Here is a 17,915-nt window from a genome sequence, read left to right on the forward strand (position 1 = left end):
GCTTTTAAATTTAATTAGGTTCCATTTGTTTATTTTTGTTTTTAACTTTCATTACTTTAGGAGATGGATCCAAAAAATATTGCTGTGATTTATGTCAAAGGGTGTTCTGCTTATGTTTCCCTCTAAGAGTTTTATAGTATCTGGTCTTACATTTAGGTCTTTAATCCATTTTGAGTTTATTTTTCTGTATGGTGTTAGCAAATGCTCTAATATCATTCTTTTATATATAGCTGTGCAGTTTTCCCAGCACCACTTATTGAGGAGACTGTTTTTTCTCCATTGTATATTCTTGCCTCCTTTGCCATAGATTAATTGACTGTAGGTGCATGGTTTTATTTCTGGGCTTTCTATCCTGTTCCATTGATCTGCAAGTCACTCTTTGTGCCATTACCATACTGTTTTCATTACTGTAGCTAAAGTCAGGGAGGCTGATTCCTCCAGCTCAGTTTTTCTTTCTCAAAATTGCTTTCGGTATTTGGGGTCTTTTGTTTCCATACAAGTTTTAAGATTTTTTTGTTCTAGATCGGCAAAAAATGCCATTTGTAATTTGGTAGGGATTACATTGAATCTGTAGATTACCTTGGGTAGTATAGTCATTTTGACAGTTGATTCTTCCAATCCAAGAACATGATATATCTTTCCATCTATTTGTATCATCTTCGATTTCTTTCATCAGCAGCTTATAGTTTTCGGAGTTCAGGTCTTTTGCCTCCTTAGGTAGGTTTATTCCTAGGTAATTTATACTTTTTGATGCGATGGCAAATAGGATTGTTTCCTTAATTTCTCTTTCAGATCTTTTGTTATTAGTTTATAGAAATGCAACAGATTTTTGTGTATTAATTTTGAATCCTGCAACTTTACCAAATTCATTGATGAGCTCTAGTAGTTTTCTGATACCATCTTTAGGATCTTCTGTGTATAGTATCATGTCATCTGCAGACAGTGACAGTTTTACTTCCATTCCAATTTGGATTCCTTTTATTTCTTTTTCTTCTCTGATTACCATGGCTAGGCCTTCCAAAACTATGCAGAATAAAAGTGGCTAGAGTGGACATCCTAGTCTTGTTCCTGATCTTAAAGGAAATGCTTTCAGTTTTTCACCATTGAGTATGATGTTAGCTGTGGGTTTTGTCATACATGGCCTTTATTATGTTGAGGTAGGTTCTCTCTATGCCCACTTTCTGGAGAGTGTTTATCATAAATGGGTGTTGAATTTTGATAAAAGTTTTTTCTGCATCTATTGAGATGGTTGTATGGTTTTTAATCTTCAGTTTGTTAATGTGGTGTATCACACTGATTGATTTACAGAGATCGAAAAGTTCTTGCATCTCTGGGATAAATCCCACTTGATCAAGGTGTATAATCCTTTTAATGTGTTTTTGGATTCAGTTTGCTAGTATTTTGTTGAGTATTTTTACATCTATGTTCATTAGTGATTTCTGCCTTTAATTTTCTTTTTTTGTGGTATCTTTGGTATTACTATCAGGGTCATGGTGGCCTCATAGAATGAGTTTGGAGTGTTCCTTCCTCTGCAATTTTTGAAATAGTTTCAGAAGGATACTTGTTAACTAGTCACTAAATGGTTGATAGAATTCACCTGTGAAGCCATCTGGTCCTAGGCTTTTGTTTGTTGGAAGCTTTTATGTCACAGTTTCAATTTTAGTGCTTGTGATTGGTCTGTTCATATTTCCTATTTCTTCCTGGTTCAGTTTTGTGAGATTGTACCTTTCTAAGAATTTGTCCATTTCTTCTAAGTTGTCCATTTTATTGGTATATAATTGCTTATAGTAGTCTTCTATGCTCCTTTTTATTTCTGTGGTGTCAGTTGTAACTTCTCCTTTTTTTTTTTCTAATTTTATTGATTTGAGCCATCACCCTCTTTTTCTTCATGAGTCTGGCTAAAGGTTATCAATTTTGTTTGTCTTTTCAAAGAGCTAGGTTTTAGTTTCATTGATCTTTTTTAATTGTTTTTTTCATCTCTGTTTAATTTATTTCTGTTCTAATCTTTATGATTTCTTTCCTTCTGCTAGCTTTGAGTTTTGTTTGTTGTTCTTTCTCTAGTTGCTTTAGGTGTAAGGTTAGGTTGTTTAATTGGGATGTTTCTTCTTTCCTGAGGTAAGATTGTATTGCTATAAACTTCGCTCTTAGAACTGATTTTGCTGTGTACCGTAGGTTTCAGATCGTCATGTTTTCATTTTCATTCACCTCTAGGTATTTTTTGATTTCCTCTTTGACTTCTTCAGTGATCCATTGGTTATTTAGTAGCATATGGTTTAGCCTCCACGTGTTGGTGTTTTTTTAGTTTTTTCTCGTATTTGTTGTCCGATCTCATAGTGTCGTGGTCGGAAAAGATGCTTGATACGATTTCAATCTCAAATTTATAGAGGCTTGCTTTATGGCTCATGATGTGATCTGTGCTGGAGTATGTTCCATGTTCACTTGAAAAGATTGTGTATTCTGCTACTTTCAGATGGAATGCTCTATAAATATCAATTAAGTCTATGTGATTTAGTGTGTCATTTAAGTTCTGTGCTTCCTTATTGATTTTCTGTCTGGATGATCTGTCTATTGATGTAAGTGGGCTGTTAACGTTCTCCACTCTTATTGTTTTACTGTTGATTTCTCCTTTTATGGCTGTTAGCATTTGCCTTCTGTGTTGAGGTGCTCCTATGTTGGATGCATATATATTTACAATTGTTTTCTCTTCTTGTATTTTTCCCTTGATTATTATGTAACGTCCTTCTTTGTCTCTTGTAACAGTCTTTATTTTAAAGTCTATTTTGTCTGATATGGATTTTGCGACTCCAGCTTTCTTTTGATTTCCATTTGTATGAAATACCTTTGTCCATCCCCTCACTTTCAGTCTGTATGTGTCCCTAGATCTGAAGTGGGTCTCTTGTAGACAGCATACATAAGGTTCTTGTTTTTGCTTTTGGTTGGAGCATTTAATCCATTTATGTTTAAGGTCATTACTGATACATACTTATGCCATTTTGTTAATTGTTTTGGGTTTGTTTTTGCAGGTCTTTTTTCTTCCCTTCCTATATTTTTCTCTTCTCTTGTGATTTGATGACTGTCTTTAGTGTTGTGTTTGTATTGCTTTTTCTTTTTTGTGTGTGTATCTATTATAGATTTTTGGTTTGTGGTTACCATGAAGTTTTGATATAGCAGTCCATATGTATGTACAAGATTGTTTTAAGTTTCTGGTCTCTTAATTTCAAATGCATTTCCAGTATTCTATATTTGTACTCACCTCTTCTCACAGTTGCTGGTTTTGATACCATATTTATGTATGTATATTTTCCTGCCTTTACTGGTGAGCTTTCCCATTTGTAATTTTCTTGTTTCTAGTTGTGGCCTTTTCTTTTCTGCCTAGAGAAATACCTTTAGCATTTGTTGTAAAGTAGGTTTGGTGTTGCTGAATTCTCTTAGCTTTTGCTGGTCTGTAAAGCTTTTGATTTCTCTTTTGAATCTGAACGAGAGCTTTTCTGTGTAGAGTATAAGAATATACTTGTAGGTTTTTTTCCCTTCATCACTTTAGATATATGTGTTAGTTCATTCTGGCCTGCAGAGTTTCTGCTAAAAAATCAACTGATAACCTTATAGGGATTCCCTTGTATGTTATTTTTTGCTTTTCCTTTGTTGCTTTTAATATTTTCTCTTTGTCTTTAACTTTTGTCAATTTGATTAATATGTGTCTTGGTGTGTTCCTCCTTGGGTTTATCCTGTATGGCATTCTCTGTGCTTCCTGGACTTGGGTGACTGTTTCCTTTCCCATGTTAGGTAAATTTTCAGCTATTATCTTTTCAAATGTTTTCTCAGGCCCTTTCCTCTCCTTATGGGACCTCTATAATACGAATGTTCGTGCATTTAATGTTGTCCCAGAGATTTCTTAAACTGTCCTCATTTCTTTTATTCTTTTTTCATTATTCTGTTCCACAGCAGTGATTTTCACCATTCTGTCTTCCAGCTCACTTATCCATCCTTCTGCCTCATTTATTCTGCTATTGATTTATTCTAGTGTGTTTTTCATCGCAGATATTGTATTGTTGAACTCTGTTTGTTCTTTAAATCTTCTAGCTCCTTGTTAAACATTCCCTATATCTTCTTGGTCTGTGCCTCCGTTCTTTTTCCAAGATCTTGGATCATCTTTACTATTACTCTGAATTCGTTTTCAGTTAGATTGCCTGTCTGCACTTCACTTAGTTGTTCTTCTGGGGTTTTATCTTGTTACTTCATCTGGCATATGTTCCTCTGCTGTCTCATTTTTTTTTTTTTTTTTTTTTTAACCTGTATGTGGGCCTCTCACTGTTGTGGCCTCTCCTGTTGTGGAGCACAGGCTCTGGATGCGCAGGCTCAGTGGCCATGGCTCACGGGCCCAGCCGCTCCGCGGCATGTGGGATCTTCCCGGACTGGGGCACGAACCTGTGTCCCCTGCATCGGCAGGCGGACTCTCAACCACTGCGCCACCAGGGAAGCCCTGCTGTCTCATTTTATCTAACTTTGTATTTGCAGTGTCACAGGCTGCAGGATTGTAGTTCCTCTTGCTTCTGGTGTCTGACCCCTGGTAGGTGAGGCTGGTCTAAGAGGCTTGTGCAGGCTTCCAGGTGGGAGGGACTGATACCTGCCCACTGGTGGGTGGAGCTGGGTCTTGTCTCTATGGTGAGCAGGGCTCTGTCAAGCAGTATGTTCAGAAGCAGCTGTGGGCTCAGGAAAACTTAAAGCAGCCTGTCTGCTGATGGGTGGGACTGTGTTCCTACCCTATTGGTTGTTTGGCCTGCGGCATCCCAGCACTGGAGCCTAAGGGCTCTTGGGTGGGACCAGGTCTTTGCATCAAAATGGTGGCCTCCAGGACAGCTCACACCAATGAGTAGTACTCACCAGTACCTCTGCCACCAGTGTCCTTGTTCCTGCAGTGAGCCAGAGCTGCCCCCTGCCTCCCCCGGAGACCTTCCAAGACCAGCAGGTAGGTCTGTCCCAGGCTTCTGTGAAGTCACTGCTTTTTACCCTGGGTCCCGGTGTGCACAAGACCTTGTGTTCACCCTCCAAGAGTAGCATTTCTGTTTCCCCCAGTCCTGTGGAGTTCCTGTGATCAAGCCCTGCTGGCCTTCAAAGCAAATGCTCTGGGGCTTCTAATGCCAGATGCCCAGACTGGGTAGCCTGATGTGGGGCTCAGAACTCTCTTTCCTGTGGGAGAACCTCTGCAGTATAATTATTTTCTAGTTTGTGGGTTCCCCACCCAGCATGTATGGGATTTGATCACGAATATGCCCCTCCTACCTTCTCATTGTGGCTTCTTCCTTGTCTTTGGAACTAGAGTATCCTTTTTTGGTTGGTTTCAGTCATTTTTTGTCAGTGGTTGCTCAGCAGGTAGTTGTGATTTTGGTGTTTGTGTGAGAGATGGCTAGCTCAGGTCCTTCTACTCGGCCATCTTGTCTGCTCCTAGATAGCTTAAAGAGCACTGACTTTGATGACGAAAACCAAGTCCTAGCCAATCTGCCAACTAGCTGTGTAAACTTAGACAAGTTGTGCCTTTCTGAGCAATAATTTTCTCATTCCGAGAAAGGAGTTGCACTTACATGTGCTTTCCCACCAGGCACTTAAAACCAAACTCACAGGCCCTGTGCCACCTCAGACCGGTTCCAGCTGGGTTACTAGGGGCAGCTTGATACTTTTGGTTTTGCTCTTTTTTCTCAAGATTGTTTTGTGTATTCAGGGTCTTTTGTGTTTACATACAAATTTTAGAATTATTTGTTCTAGTGTTGTGAAAACTGCCTTTGGTATTTTTATAGAGATACATTGAATCTGTAGATTGCTTTGGGTAGTATGATCATTTTAACAATACTAATTCTTTCAATCCATGAGCACCATATATATTTCCATTTGTTTATGTCTGCAGTTTCTTTCATCAGTTTCCTAGTTTTCTGAGTATAGCTCTTTTAGTTTCTTAGTTAGATGTATCATTTCTTTTTCTATTTTAAAATTATGGCCAGCCTTATTGTCCAAAAAAGGCATAATAACGTAGTCTGCAATGAGATTGAATTAAAGTAAAAATATTCTAATTATATATTGTTAGCAACTAGGAGATGCTTCTAAAATTTTATATAGCCCTCCTCATTTGTTCTCAAATTCTCAGGGGAAAAATAAGTTTCCAAATTATATCTACTTGATCTTTTAAGGAAAAATCCAAACAAATTATACTTGAAATTCAGATTCTTTTGCCCTTTCGTTGCAGTCTAACAAAAAAGAAATCATTTTTGACTTTCTGAGTTTGTTCAGCCTTTACACTACAGGCCTGAATTGAGTTGAATTCTGTGCCTGAATTGAGTAGAGGTTCTTCAGGTGAAGCCTGTATTCTCTTTCACTTGTATGTGTGTAGTTCTTTCAGTCCTTCAAATGTTGAATTTCGTATACCCTAATTTTAGATGTTGAAGGATTATTAGGACACATGATTAACACTGATCTCTTACTTTTGAAATTTTGAAACAAAAGCAGAACTTCAGCCCTTTAACTTTCAGTCCAGCTATAATATTCCTAGATCTTAGTGCAATCCAGACTGAAGTTATTGTTGCTAAAGACTGTAGCAGAAAATCTGGATAATGTCATAAATGGAGGCAATCATCATGGTTTTAGTTCTGCCAAGATGCCTGTCATTAAGGGCCAATTGGTCTTAGACAACTACTTATAAACTTACGTTGGAAGAAATCTCTCAAGATTATGGTGCTAAATCTACAGTATCTGAGGGAAAAAATTCTACTGTTGGGAACTGTCTTGAGAATGTGGCATTGAACAAAGCCGCTTCCTTCTTGGCATGTTTAGAAGTTTATGATGCTAACAGCTCTGGTCAGGTGCCCTTCTTTTCTGTCCACCAAAACTCTTAAGTTACATTTTTCTTAATGAGCTCCAGTTTTCTGGCCCTCAGTGCTGCATTGAATGTAAGCTCTTTCTAATAACATATTTTTGTGCCCAGTAGTTGCTGCCATTGCATTGGTATGGGATTGTTTAGGCCTGTAAAACATGCTTTCTAGGTAGTTTCTTTCTTCTCTTCATGTTAGCTTCATTTGTAAATCTCCCCATCAGATTGCTGAACTGAATCTGCTGTTGATGCTTCTGAAACCTGAGTTCCAGCATCCAGTGAAGATCATCATCTCTATGATATGCTCTTTCCTCAGCTTTTGAAAGTTCTAGGACTTGACTATATTTTTTTCTGCTACTTTTTTTTTTCTGGGCGGGATAGCCCTTTAAGGTTCAGTTACATAGACATTTTTTTCATTCTTCTTCAAGGAAGGCTTGGCTGAATTTTTAATAGTTTAACCTGCTTCTTAGCTTCTGCCTCATTCAGAACCAGCTGTGTTTGATGGACGAGTATCTTCTCTTTTTCTTCTTTTGACTTTGTTTTCTGACCTATAAATTTGTTTTTGTCTAACCTGTTCCTCTGTATTTTCTTGATAGGGCCCTCATAATGAGAGCTAGTGAAATATGAGTTAGGAGTATGCCCAAGTAATTTATTGTTCAAACATGCATTGTCCACCTTCACCTCTTTTGTGTTGCAGAATTCCACCAGGGTTCTGTCCTGTCAGACCAGCAGACAGCCCATGTGTGGACTTGATCTATGATTGTCCACCCTGGCTCCTCTTTAGTAAAACTCACGTTCCTTGTACTTTTCCTTAGAGTTCCAACCCCCAAAATTTATTGAGCGTATTTCCTCAGAATGTGAACAATATCTGTATCCCCATCAATGATTACTGAGTCTCTTTGAAGTTCTCTCAGTAATTCTTTGAATGCTTTACCCTGAAATCCCTAGTTTCTCCTCAAATCTATCCATATTTTCTATAAGCAGCCCATATAGTAACCTATCTGCAACACAACTCCCTGATTACTTTTTATCTCTAGTCTTAGAAGACTGCCACTTGACTGTTTCCTGAATCCTGGTTATTTCTGAAAGGATCATTCTTTTCTGATTTTGGAGATCTTTCCTTATTACCCATTTACTTTTGAAAAATTTCTTTGGGTCCCAGTGTCAACTTTTCTGATCTAGTAACTAACAAGTTCTCTCCCCGTTTCCTAAAACTGTTTTAAAAGAAGCTAGAACTTTCCCATTTCATCTAAAATTGTCTTATTTGAAATATGTCCTTCTCCTCATTCATTTCTCAGTAGTTTTGTTTTTTCTTTACTGTTTATGGAGCTAAAACTTTTTTTTTTTTTTTTTTTTTGCGATACGCGGGCCTCTCACTGTTGTGGCCTCTCCCGTCGCGGAGCACAGGCTCCGGACGCGCAGGCTCAGCGGCCATGGCTCACGGGTCCAGCCGCTCCGCGGCATGTGGGATCCTCCCGGACTGGGGCACGAACCCGTGTCCCCTGCATCAGCAGGCGGACTCTCAACCACTGCGCCACCAGGGAAGCCCCAAGCTAAAACTTTTTGAACCACTATGCTCTGCCTATCTAGAACAGAGCTTTCCAGTTGTTGTGCCATGGTAAGCCAGATTATAGGTATGTGGAGGTATTGATCCTGTTTCTGTGATCATGAAAAAACATGTGGTTTTATTCCAGAGTTCTCTGCATATATTATCTGTGTGCCAGTGACATTAAAAAGATTGGGAAGCACTGAGTAGGTTACTCTATCAGTTGCCCTAGATCTCTGAACTCTTTCTGTGTCGACCTAATTCCCAAGGCTAAAGTGTCCCTGATACAGGTTTTCTTTAGTGATTTCTTTTGCCCTTTGCTATTTGTGTCCATCTAGCTTTTCTTCATGTGAGTGGTGGGTATATAATTTTTGTTTTATCAATAGAAGTCTCACATCTTTTAAATTGCTCTTCACTTGGGTTCCTTACATTTCTGTTGATAACCACAGTGTTAGTCCCTGATGTTCAAAGCTTAAATGCACAGTAAAGAGTAAGACCTCTGAGAGGTTGCAAAGAAGGACAGGGTAAACAATTTCTAGAAGATTGGTCTGTCTGACTCCTTAGGGAAGGTCAGTGTGCATACCACAGGTCAGTGGAGAGCAGACCAAAATTCAGATATGAAGATTTGGAAAGAGAATTCAGAATTAGTCGAGCAGCTCTTACCCAGTTTCTTCGGCCAAAGTCACCAACCTGGTATGTCACTGCTCTTTCTATGCAGTATGTATGTGACGGTAAGGAGAGAAACCAGGAATGTTGCTTTTCTACATGGAAATATGACCTGTGGAAATGGATATACTAATATGTCTAAAGATTCATAGACTTTTACATTGAGAGAGACAATCTTTGGATTCTTCCTCTCCCCCATATCAGTCTCAACTCACAGTGTAAAAAATAAGGTGTGAAATAAACTGTTTTCATAGAGTTAAAATGCCCAGAGATTAAGTATGCATAGTGGGAGGATTCATAGGTTTTAGAGGCAGACTTGAGTTTGCTTTTCAGTTTGAGCACTTACTAGTTGTGTGAATTTAGGCAAGTGACTTAGCGTAGTCTACAGTTTTATTACCAGTGCAATAGAGGTAAGAGTGCCACCTGCTGCCATTTAGGGTGGGCTAGATAATCCTTTGGCAACATCCCCCAAACTTCAGAGGTTTATGTCATAGCCTTAGCTATGCCCAATGAGTGTGAGCAAGGGGCTCTGCACATCCATTGACAGGGCCTCACGCTGACAGAGGCTTCATCTCATCACAGGATTCTGGGATTACCACATCAGTGGAAAGTATATTGGCTCTCAAAGTTACAGCCCAGAAAAGGCACACATTACTTCCACTCACATTTCGTTGTGCAGAGCAAGTCATGTGGTTTACTTAACTTCAGAGTTAGTGGGAACACCTCATACCCATTAGGATGGCTGCTGTCAAAAAACAAAAACCAAAAAAACCCTCACCAAACCAAAACCAAAACAAAACAGAAAATAACATGTGTTGATGAAGATATGAAAAAATTGAAACTTTTGTGCACTGTTGATGGGAATGTAAAATGGTGCAGCTGCTGTGGAAAACATGGTGGTTCCTCAAAAAATTAATACTAGTATTATTTGATGGAGGGAATCCTTTCACAGTGTATACATATGTCAAATCTTCACATTGTACTTAAATACCTTACAGTTTTGTTGGTCAATTGTATCTATAAAGATGAAAAAAAACAAGAATTAACCAAATGATCCAGCAATTCTACTGCTGAATTTATATCCAAAAGAATTGATAGCAGGGTGAAAGCAACTGATGTGTCCATGGATGAATGGAAATACAAATGTGTTATACACATACAATGGAATATCCTTAACAAGTAAGGAAACTCTGATACATACTACAACATGGATGAACCTTGAAGACATGATGCTAAGTGAAATTAGCCAGTCACAAAAAGACAAACACTGTATGTCACTTACATGATGTGTCGATAGTTGTCAAACTCAAAGAAACAGAAAGTTAAGATGGTGGTTGCCAGGGCCTGGCGGGAGGGAGGAATGTGGAGTTGTTTAATCAGTTTCTCAAGATGAAAAATAGTTCTGGAAGTTGGTTGTACAACAGTGTGAATATACTTAACACTGCCAAACTGTAAACTTAAAATGGTTAAGATGGTAAATTTTATATTGTGTGTATTTTATCACAGTTCAGATTTTTTTCAAATTTCAATAAAAAGTAAATGGGAAAGTGCTTCTTACTATGTACCTAAAAGTAGAGGGACAGAAATCTTTTTGAATAGCACTGATGACCACCACACTACCTCATAGGATTGTTCCAGAGATTAAGTGAAGTACTTCCCACCAATTATTTTATGGTTTAAATGAGGGTGAATGTAACACATGTATCAAGAGACAGATAGTGTCCTTCTCTCTTTTTTAAAATAAATCAGTTTTACTAATTTAAACACAAAATTTATGAAGAAAAAATCTCTGCAGTTGTGGACACAACATACTTTTATATAGCAAGGCCAAAATAAACTTTGTGTTTTTAGACCACACGGTACAAAGCGTTAAAAAAAAGTTTAAAATTGTCAGTTTCTATTTGCTTCAAGCAAAAAAGAAAAACAACAAATTTATATGTTAAAGAATTTGGAAAATTCACAGATGACTAATTTTACCAGCAACATGAAACTTTATGGAGTTTCTCTTTAGCTACCTGGGTTGAAGCTGGTGTTTTTCTCCTTCACTGCTGATGGCTAGTGTTCATTCTTCTAGGTAAATGTGGAAAATGACTTATTAAAATTTTATAGAAATTTATTTTGATTAAAAGTGGCTTTCCCTCCTTCCCAACAAGTCCAGATAAGCATGTATTGTACAGACTAAAAGTTCAAGGTCGAAATGATAATGGAAAGATCAGGCACTTCCTGAATACAGACTCTACTCAGGTCTTCTTATAAGGAGGTCCCACATAGTAATTCATTTTAACCCTTACAACAACCTTGTGAGTTCCATTACTATTACTATCCTCAGTTGACAGGTGAAGAAACGGAAAATAAATTTAAGTACCTTGGCCCAACACTAAGTCGCAGTGCCAAACACATGATAACCACATAAATGTTATTGTCTTGGCATACATTATTGTTCTTTTAATGTTTTCTCTATTATTTACAGTTCTAAAAATTAAGAATTATAACCACATTTATATTTTTAATGTGATTTTTAGGGATGAAGAGAAGCCAAAGAACCCCATGGTAGAGTTGTTCTATGGAAGATTCCTAGCCGTGGGAGTGCTTGAAGGTATAGTTACACATGTTTACTTTTTTATTACAATTGAGGTATTATTAGCTTTTAGCTCCTTTGTCATGATAGTGACTTTATTTGTGGAATGTTTTTTAATTTTAATTTGACTTTGTCTAGTAGTTTCTGCTGCATTGCTACTGCTAATCATTTATATAAAAAGCAAAGAATTGAGTGCCTGTAAAGGAAAGTGCAGAGTATATTGTCATATGCTACTTGGTACTTACTTAGTTAATGTTGTCCTGATGTTCTTTGCCTGGGACGGGTTCTGTGATACTGTGAATTGTTAGGATACAGGGATTAATGGGGCAATTGGTGGATCTTTTAAAAATAATACTGGAGTTTAATACTGGGCTTGGTATGATGGTCACTGTTTTTGAGGGTTTCAAGTCTATGCATGTTGAAAGCTGTACTTAGCAATTTAGCATAGTCAGGGTATTGCAGGGTTTCCATTTTGGGGGTGGTTATAAAATTCTTCAGAATATAGTTTTCAAGAAAGAGTTGTACTCTGTCTTCTGAAAAATCAGTTGAGTGATACTATTCCTGTTATGTAAAATCCAGGCCTCACCAGTTACTCTTTGGTTTTCCTAACAAGGGCAGGGAACTGACTCATAAGATATACTTCAAGTAATAATATTACTAAGTCCCAAAGCATACATTTTTGAAAAATTGTTATTCCCAAATGACCCTATACATCAACTTTTGAAAGTTCACCCAAATCACCCAAAGTATAAAATTTGGGAAATTAATTTTTCTTCAGGATCTTAAGTGATGGAGTCCCATGAAGTTTTGTTTGAATGTAGTTTTATATTTGAGATTTGGAAAAAGGTAGACACTAACTCAGGATTTAATCAGACATCCTAAAGGTTATATTGAGGTGTTAGTACATTTTGTTTGCCTCAAATGCTAAATATTCATTATATAAATAGTGGAATATTTTATATAGTGCATTGTATTCCAATTTGGGATGTCCACACTATCATACCAGTTTTTATCTGAAGTAGAACACTGTATATAGCAGAAGGAGGAGCTCTAATCAGGTTGTGACTGGTCACTATTTGTAATACTTCTCATGAGCACTTCTACCTATATTATCTGGATTCTTAAAAGTGATTATTAAAATTTCTCAGTCAGTGAAGTCTTTGTACTTGGTTTTGAAGAGTTGTTTAAAGGCTACTGTGCTGCATAAATGTGATTTTAATACATTTCCAGGTGAACTGTGTGTTTGCTTTGTTAACAATTTATTTTAGAACACTTTATTATTTTTACATATATCTTCTTAATGCCTTTTTTTAGACTAGTGACTCTCAATTAGGGGTGATTTTCAGTTTGTTTACTAAAGTACTCTATTGCAAAACTTCTTCAACTCTTCTAGAATTTCTAGGCCATTGACCCCTCCATTCTGTTCTTCTCAGTCTTTGCTTTACTTCCTTCCTTGTCCATTATGATCATCCTTATACATTTCTAAAACTCTTTCCCCTCATTCCCTTCTGGCACCACCTCTCTGGCTAGTCTCTGACCCTCATGGAACTATTCCTCTTCTCTCTGCATGTACTGAGAACCTGACCATTGCTAGGAGAAAGTCACTCAAATGAGCTAACTGTAATGGATCATAAAGTTGTAGTGACTCTAAGCTTCACTGGTCCCAAGCCTGTAATCCTACCTGGCAGTCATCTTTGTTTAATCACTGTCTTCTTTCCCATTTTCTACAATAACTATTTCCAGTTTTTCTACCTCTAATCTAATTTCTTTGTCTCTTCATTTTCTGAGAAAGATCTTAACTCAAATTTCATGGATTTACCATGAAGTTAATGAAGCCTAACCATGGGTCCTGGCTAAGGCTCTGAATCTAATTTTTTGCTTATAACTTTTTTATCATAGCTCTTAAAAGTGAGTTCCTCATATATATGAGCTTCAGGCTTCCCAACTTGGATCCATTCCAACCTCTACCACATTCTTTTATTTGTCCCTCCAGGTAATAAAGGAATTATTTAGTCTAATATCAATGGCTATTCATTACATGTGCTCAGAATCTCATCCTTTCATGTTTTCACTCAGGCCTTATTCTGTCCGTTATCTTGCTTTTTTTCTGTATCTTTAGCTTCTTCCTTTCATTGTGTCTTTCTCATCAATATTTAGACATGCTCTGGTGTTTCACATCTTTAAAATTAAAAAAAAAATCTCCCTTCACATGCTTTTTTTCAGTCAATCTTATTCAGAAATAAGCTCCTTTAAAGTGAGGAGTTTGTTTTCACCTGCTATCTCTCCAATTATTCTACCTGTCCCACTTTCATTTTCTGTCCCCAGACCTCTTCTCAAAGGGGCTTTTTAAGGTTATTGATTTCTTACACGTGTTAGTCCATCGGCTCCCTCTCAGTTCTTATTGAATTCTTATCAACTATTAATGCTGTTGACTCCACTCTCTCCTTCTCCCCCTTTTCCCCACTCTTTCCTTAAAAACACTTCTCTGGCTTCTATCACACCATATTATCTTGGCTTTCTCATGCCTCTGTGGGTACTTCTTATGAGTTATATTTATAGTTCTTCCTGTATCTAAAGGTAGGAGATCCTTGGGAATTAGTTTAGGTCCTCTTCCTCTTCCTGTCAGATAATTCCTTGGGCAGTCTCATTCACTTCCTTGATTTCCTGCTATCAATAAGCTAGCAATTCTCCAATTTATAGCTTCACACCAGTCTTAGTTACAGACTTATTTATGTCCACCTCTTTTCAACTTGAAATCTTATGGGCCATTCGAAACCAATGATTTTCCCTGCTGCCTTAAAACAAAAGTAAAAAAAAAAATCCTCTACTCTTCCTTCACTGGTGCCCCTTTCAGTACATAAAAATCAATTCAGTTGTTCATGCTAAAAATCTGAGTATCATTCTTGATACCTTCCTTTCTCTTCTGTTCCCCATCCTGCCTATGAGCCATTCAGTCAAGTCCTATCAGTGCTCCCTTTTGTATATATTTATAAATGTGTGTATGTCATTTCATCTGTTTTTATACACTTTTACTAACACCCTATTCAATGCTACCTTTATTTTTAGATAGATTCTATAATAGTCTCCTGACAGTCTATCACTCTCTTAACGCGGAAACCGTAAGGATGTTTCAGAGATATAAATCTGAGCCTCTTATTCCTAGATTTAATTATTCATTGACTTTCCATTATATTCAGAATATACTGGAAAAAAAATTCTCAACAAGGGCTACTAGACTTCGTTAAGAATTTGATTTTGATCCCTCACCTAACTCTTCATTGTCATCTCCATCTTGCTCCCTTAAGCTATACTTTCCTTCCCTTAATTCGTTAAAACATGCCAAGTTCTTTGCAGCCTGAAAGTCTTTGCGTGTGCTGTTGCTTGGCCAAGAATACTCTGGCTCCCCGACGTTCTGGCCTGGCCAACTCCCATTCACCTTTACAGTCTCAGCATAAATGTCATTTTGCTATGAAAGTTTTCCCTGCTTCACCCTCCAGCCCTAAAGACTGAGTTTGTTCCCCGTTTTTATACCTTCTCACAGCACTCTGTCTCACCACCCCTTTTATAACATCTGTAATTATAAACAATTGTTTGTTCATAATTATATATACAATTAATGTGTATAATGTCTTTTTCCAGAAGAGGATAGGAGTTTCCTCAGCTCAGAGACCATATCTCTTTTGTGCACTGCTATATATATTCTCAATGTTAGCACACTCTCTTACCCTTAGAAGGTACTTTTTAAAAGAATAAACATACATATATATATATATATATATATATATATATATATATGTATGTTTATATACATATATACATAATATGTACTTACATATGCATGTATATAATTACATACACACATAGGGGTGTGTAATATCTATAGCATAGCTGGATGTGGATATACATATGTACATGTACAAACCAGTAGGAAAATTGTACCAACTACTACTGTCTGGACCATAAACAGTTACAGTTTTCAGGTTCAGGAGATAATTACTGTATACATCTATTTACTTTTAGTAGCTAAAAGGCCATATTGAGGAATATTAATTTCCCCCCTCTTATAGGTAAAAAATTTGAAAATACTGAAATGTTTGGTCAGTACCCACTTCAGGTCAATGGATTCAAAGATCTACATGAGTGCCTAGAAGCTGCCATGATTGAAGGAGAAATTGAGTCTTTACATTCGGAAAATTCAGGAAAGTCCGGCCAAGAGGTGAGTTTAGCATCTTTATTCCCTTTTCCTTCAGGTCTTTCTTAAAATGTTGTGAAGTGCAATTTAAGGCTCTAAGGATATAGCTACTAATAATTGAGAGAATACTCAGAAAACGTATTTGGATTTAATTATGATAATTTATACATATTTGGGAAACCTGCAGAGTTAATATACTCTATAAGTTAAATTTTCATTTAAAATTTTTCTCAAAATTTGATGTTAAAATCCTCCTTTAGGACACTGTTCAGTCTTTTAAGACTTCTCAGTCATGGTACCGGCCATTACCGCATGCTAGTCCTGGAAGTAAGGAAGAAAAACACTGATGTTAGAGTGGAATTTTATAGAGACATATGTTACTTACATCAAATATTGTTGGAATATGTCCACACCCAAGTAGGCAACACCACACTCCTTTTCTTGTAAAATTACTGTGTGATTGCCTGAAGAGCAGATGAAAAAACTTGCTTTCTCAAGAAAGAAAGAATTAAAAAGATATATTACAAACCTATTTATCTGTCTCCACTGGTCTCTGTCTAATAACCTATCTCCATCTCTCAATTCATCTCTCTAGCTCCATCTGTATATCCTTCCATCCATATATTCTTCTAGAATAATAGAGTAAACGATAAAGGACAGATTATGTACGCCAAAATCAGTCATCATTAAGCAATTGCTGATAGCTGTCTAGATGTAAACTCCGTGCATGAGGGTGGGGGTCTTCATCTGTGCCATTCACTACTGTATCCCTAGGGCAGTGTGGTGACTGCAGATAAAATTACACAATACATATTGACTGACTGAATGAAATGTCTCAGTCATATTAAAAAAGTTGCCAAGGTCTTTATTCTGAATAGGTACTTAATAAATATTAAGTGATGGCATCTCTGTTTATCTAAAAAGGGACTAGGTTCTTGTATTTTTCAGAATAAATTGCTTTTATTTGAGTTGTATGCTTTTTTAAAAAGATATAATTCTAACGCCATCCTCATTTCCTTTTCTTCCCTCACTCAAACAAAAAAGGAAATAAATAATATTTACTATTTTTTGGCTGTTTTTTTGAGAGAGAGAAAATATTTGAAGTAGTTTTTCTCTCTACATCATAGAGCATCTATTTCAGTGATTCTCAACAGATATCTACACCTCACTTCAAAGCTATCGAATCAGAATCTAGGGTAGGGATATGGTATATGGCCACCAGAGCTCCACAGATGACTCTGATATAGACCTTTAATTAAGAATACTTAAATTAAGCATATTTATTTTATTGATTGGGAAACAAATCTGTAAAGATTGGGACTTTCCAAGGATCCCAAAATGGAACAGGTGTGCAGAGCCCCATGAAGTGCAATCTGTTTTCTATTAAACAAAAGAATGATGGGTTTGGGCAGGGAAAAAAGGGATGGCATTTTCCTCACATTGTCAAAGTAGCTTATAAATGAAACACACTATGGTTTATTGTAAATAATTTAATAATTGGTAAATAATCTTTCTCACATATTCCTACCTTTTAAAAATGTTTTTCTTGCATTGACTCTGATTGTCATTATTTATTTTTTTAAAAATCTAGTTTGTCCTCTGTCTTTGGCTTCATACTCTGAATGCCCTATACCACAATATATAATTTCTGCCTAGGTTTTCCCATCTAACCTAAGATACACAGTGGTTTGTTGTCATCTCTGAATTCAGTTTCTAAGCAGTCTCAATAATAGCAAATTTGATTGCCTGTGATTCCTAGTACCAGTTGCCTAGATTTGCTGAACACAGTAGTTTCAATAATAATTCAACCTGGTTTAAGTGACTCTCACCAACTAGAGCAGAATATCTTAAAAGTTTTTAGTAACACCCTTAAATTATAGTCTTATTATGTGCTTCAGAAAAGCTATTTTGTTTCTCTGTAAACACCAATGAGTAGCATTTTAGGCTTGTTTCTAAACAAAATTGGCATAATCCCCGATGTTAATACCTTTTATCTCTTACACTATTATTTAATAAAAATTATTGATTTTACTTTGATATAGAAAACATCTTTTTTTTTTTTTTTTTTTTTTAAATA

General features: G+C 36.7%; 1 protein-coding gene across 2 annotated transcripts in view; it reads left to right on the forward strand.

Moving 5' to 3' along the window:
- The window catches only part of USP25 (ubiquitin specific peptidase 25), a 114,768-nt gene that overhangs the window by 42,042 nt on the left and 54,811 nt on the right, over positions 1-17,915 (forward strand). The window contains exons 7-8 of one of the 2 annotated variants that reach the window (XM_024737342.1): positions 11,591-11,664; positions 15,714-15,862. In XM_024737342.1, coding sequence (XP_024593110.1) covers positions 11,591-11,664; positions 15,714-15,862 — 223 coding nt within the window. Of the gene's footprint in view, positions 1-11,590; positions 11,668-15,713; positions 15,863-17,915 lie in introns of those variants that run through there. The other variant, XM_024737343.1, reaches the window with a different exon arrangement.

The sequence above is a fragment of the Neophocaena asiaeorientalis genome, unplaced genomic scaffold, assembly GCF_003031525.2.
Source record: "Neophocaena asiaeorientalis asiaeorientalis breed wild unplaced genomic scaffold, Neophocaena_asiaeorientalis_V1.1 scaffold915, whole genome shotgun sequence".
Classification (NCBI taxonomy): Eukaryota; Metazoa; Chordata; class Mammalia; order Artiodactyla; family Phocoenidae; genus Neophocaena; species Neophocaena asiaeorientalis.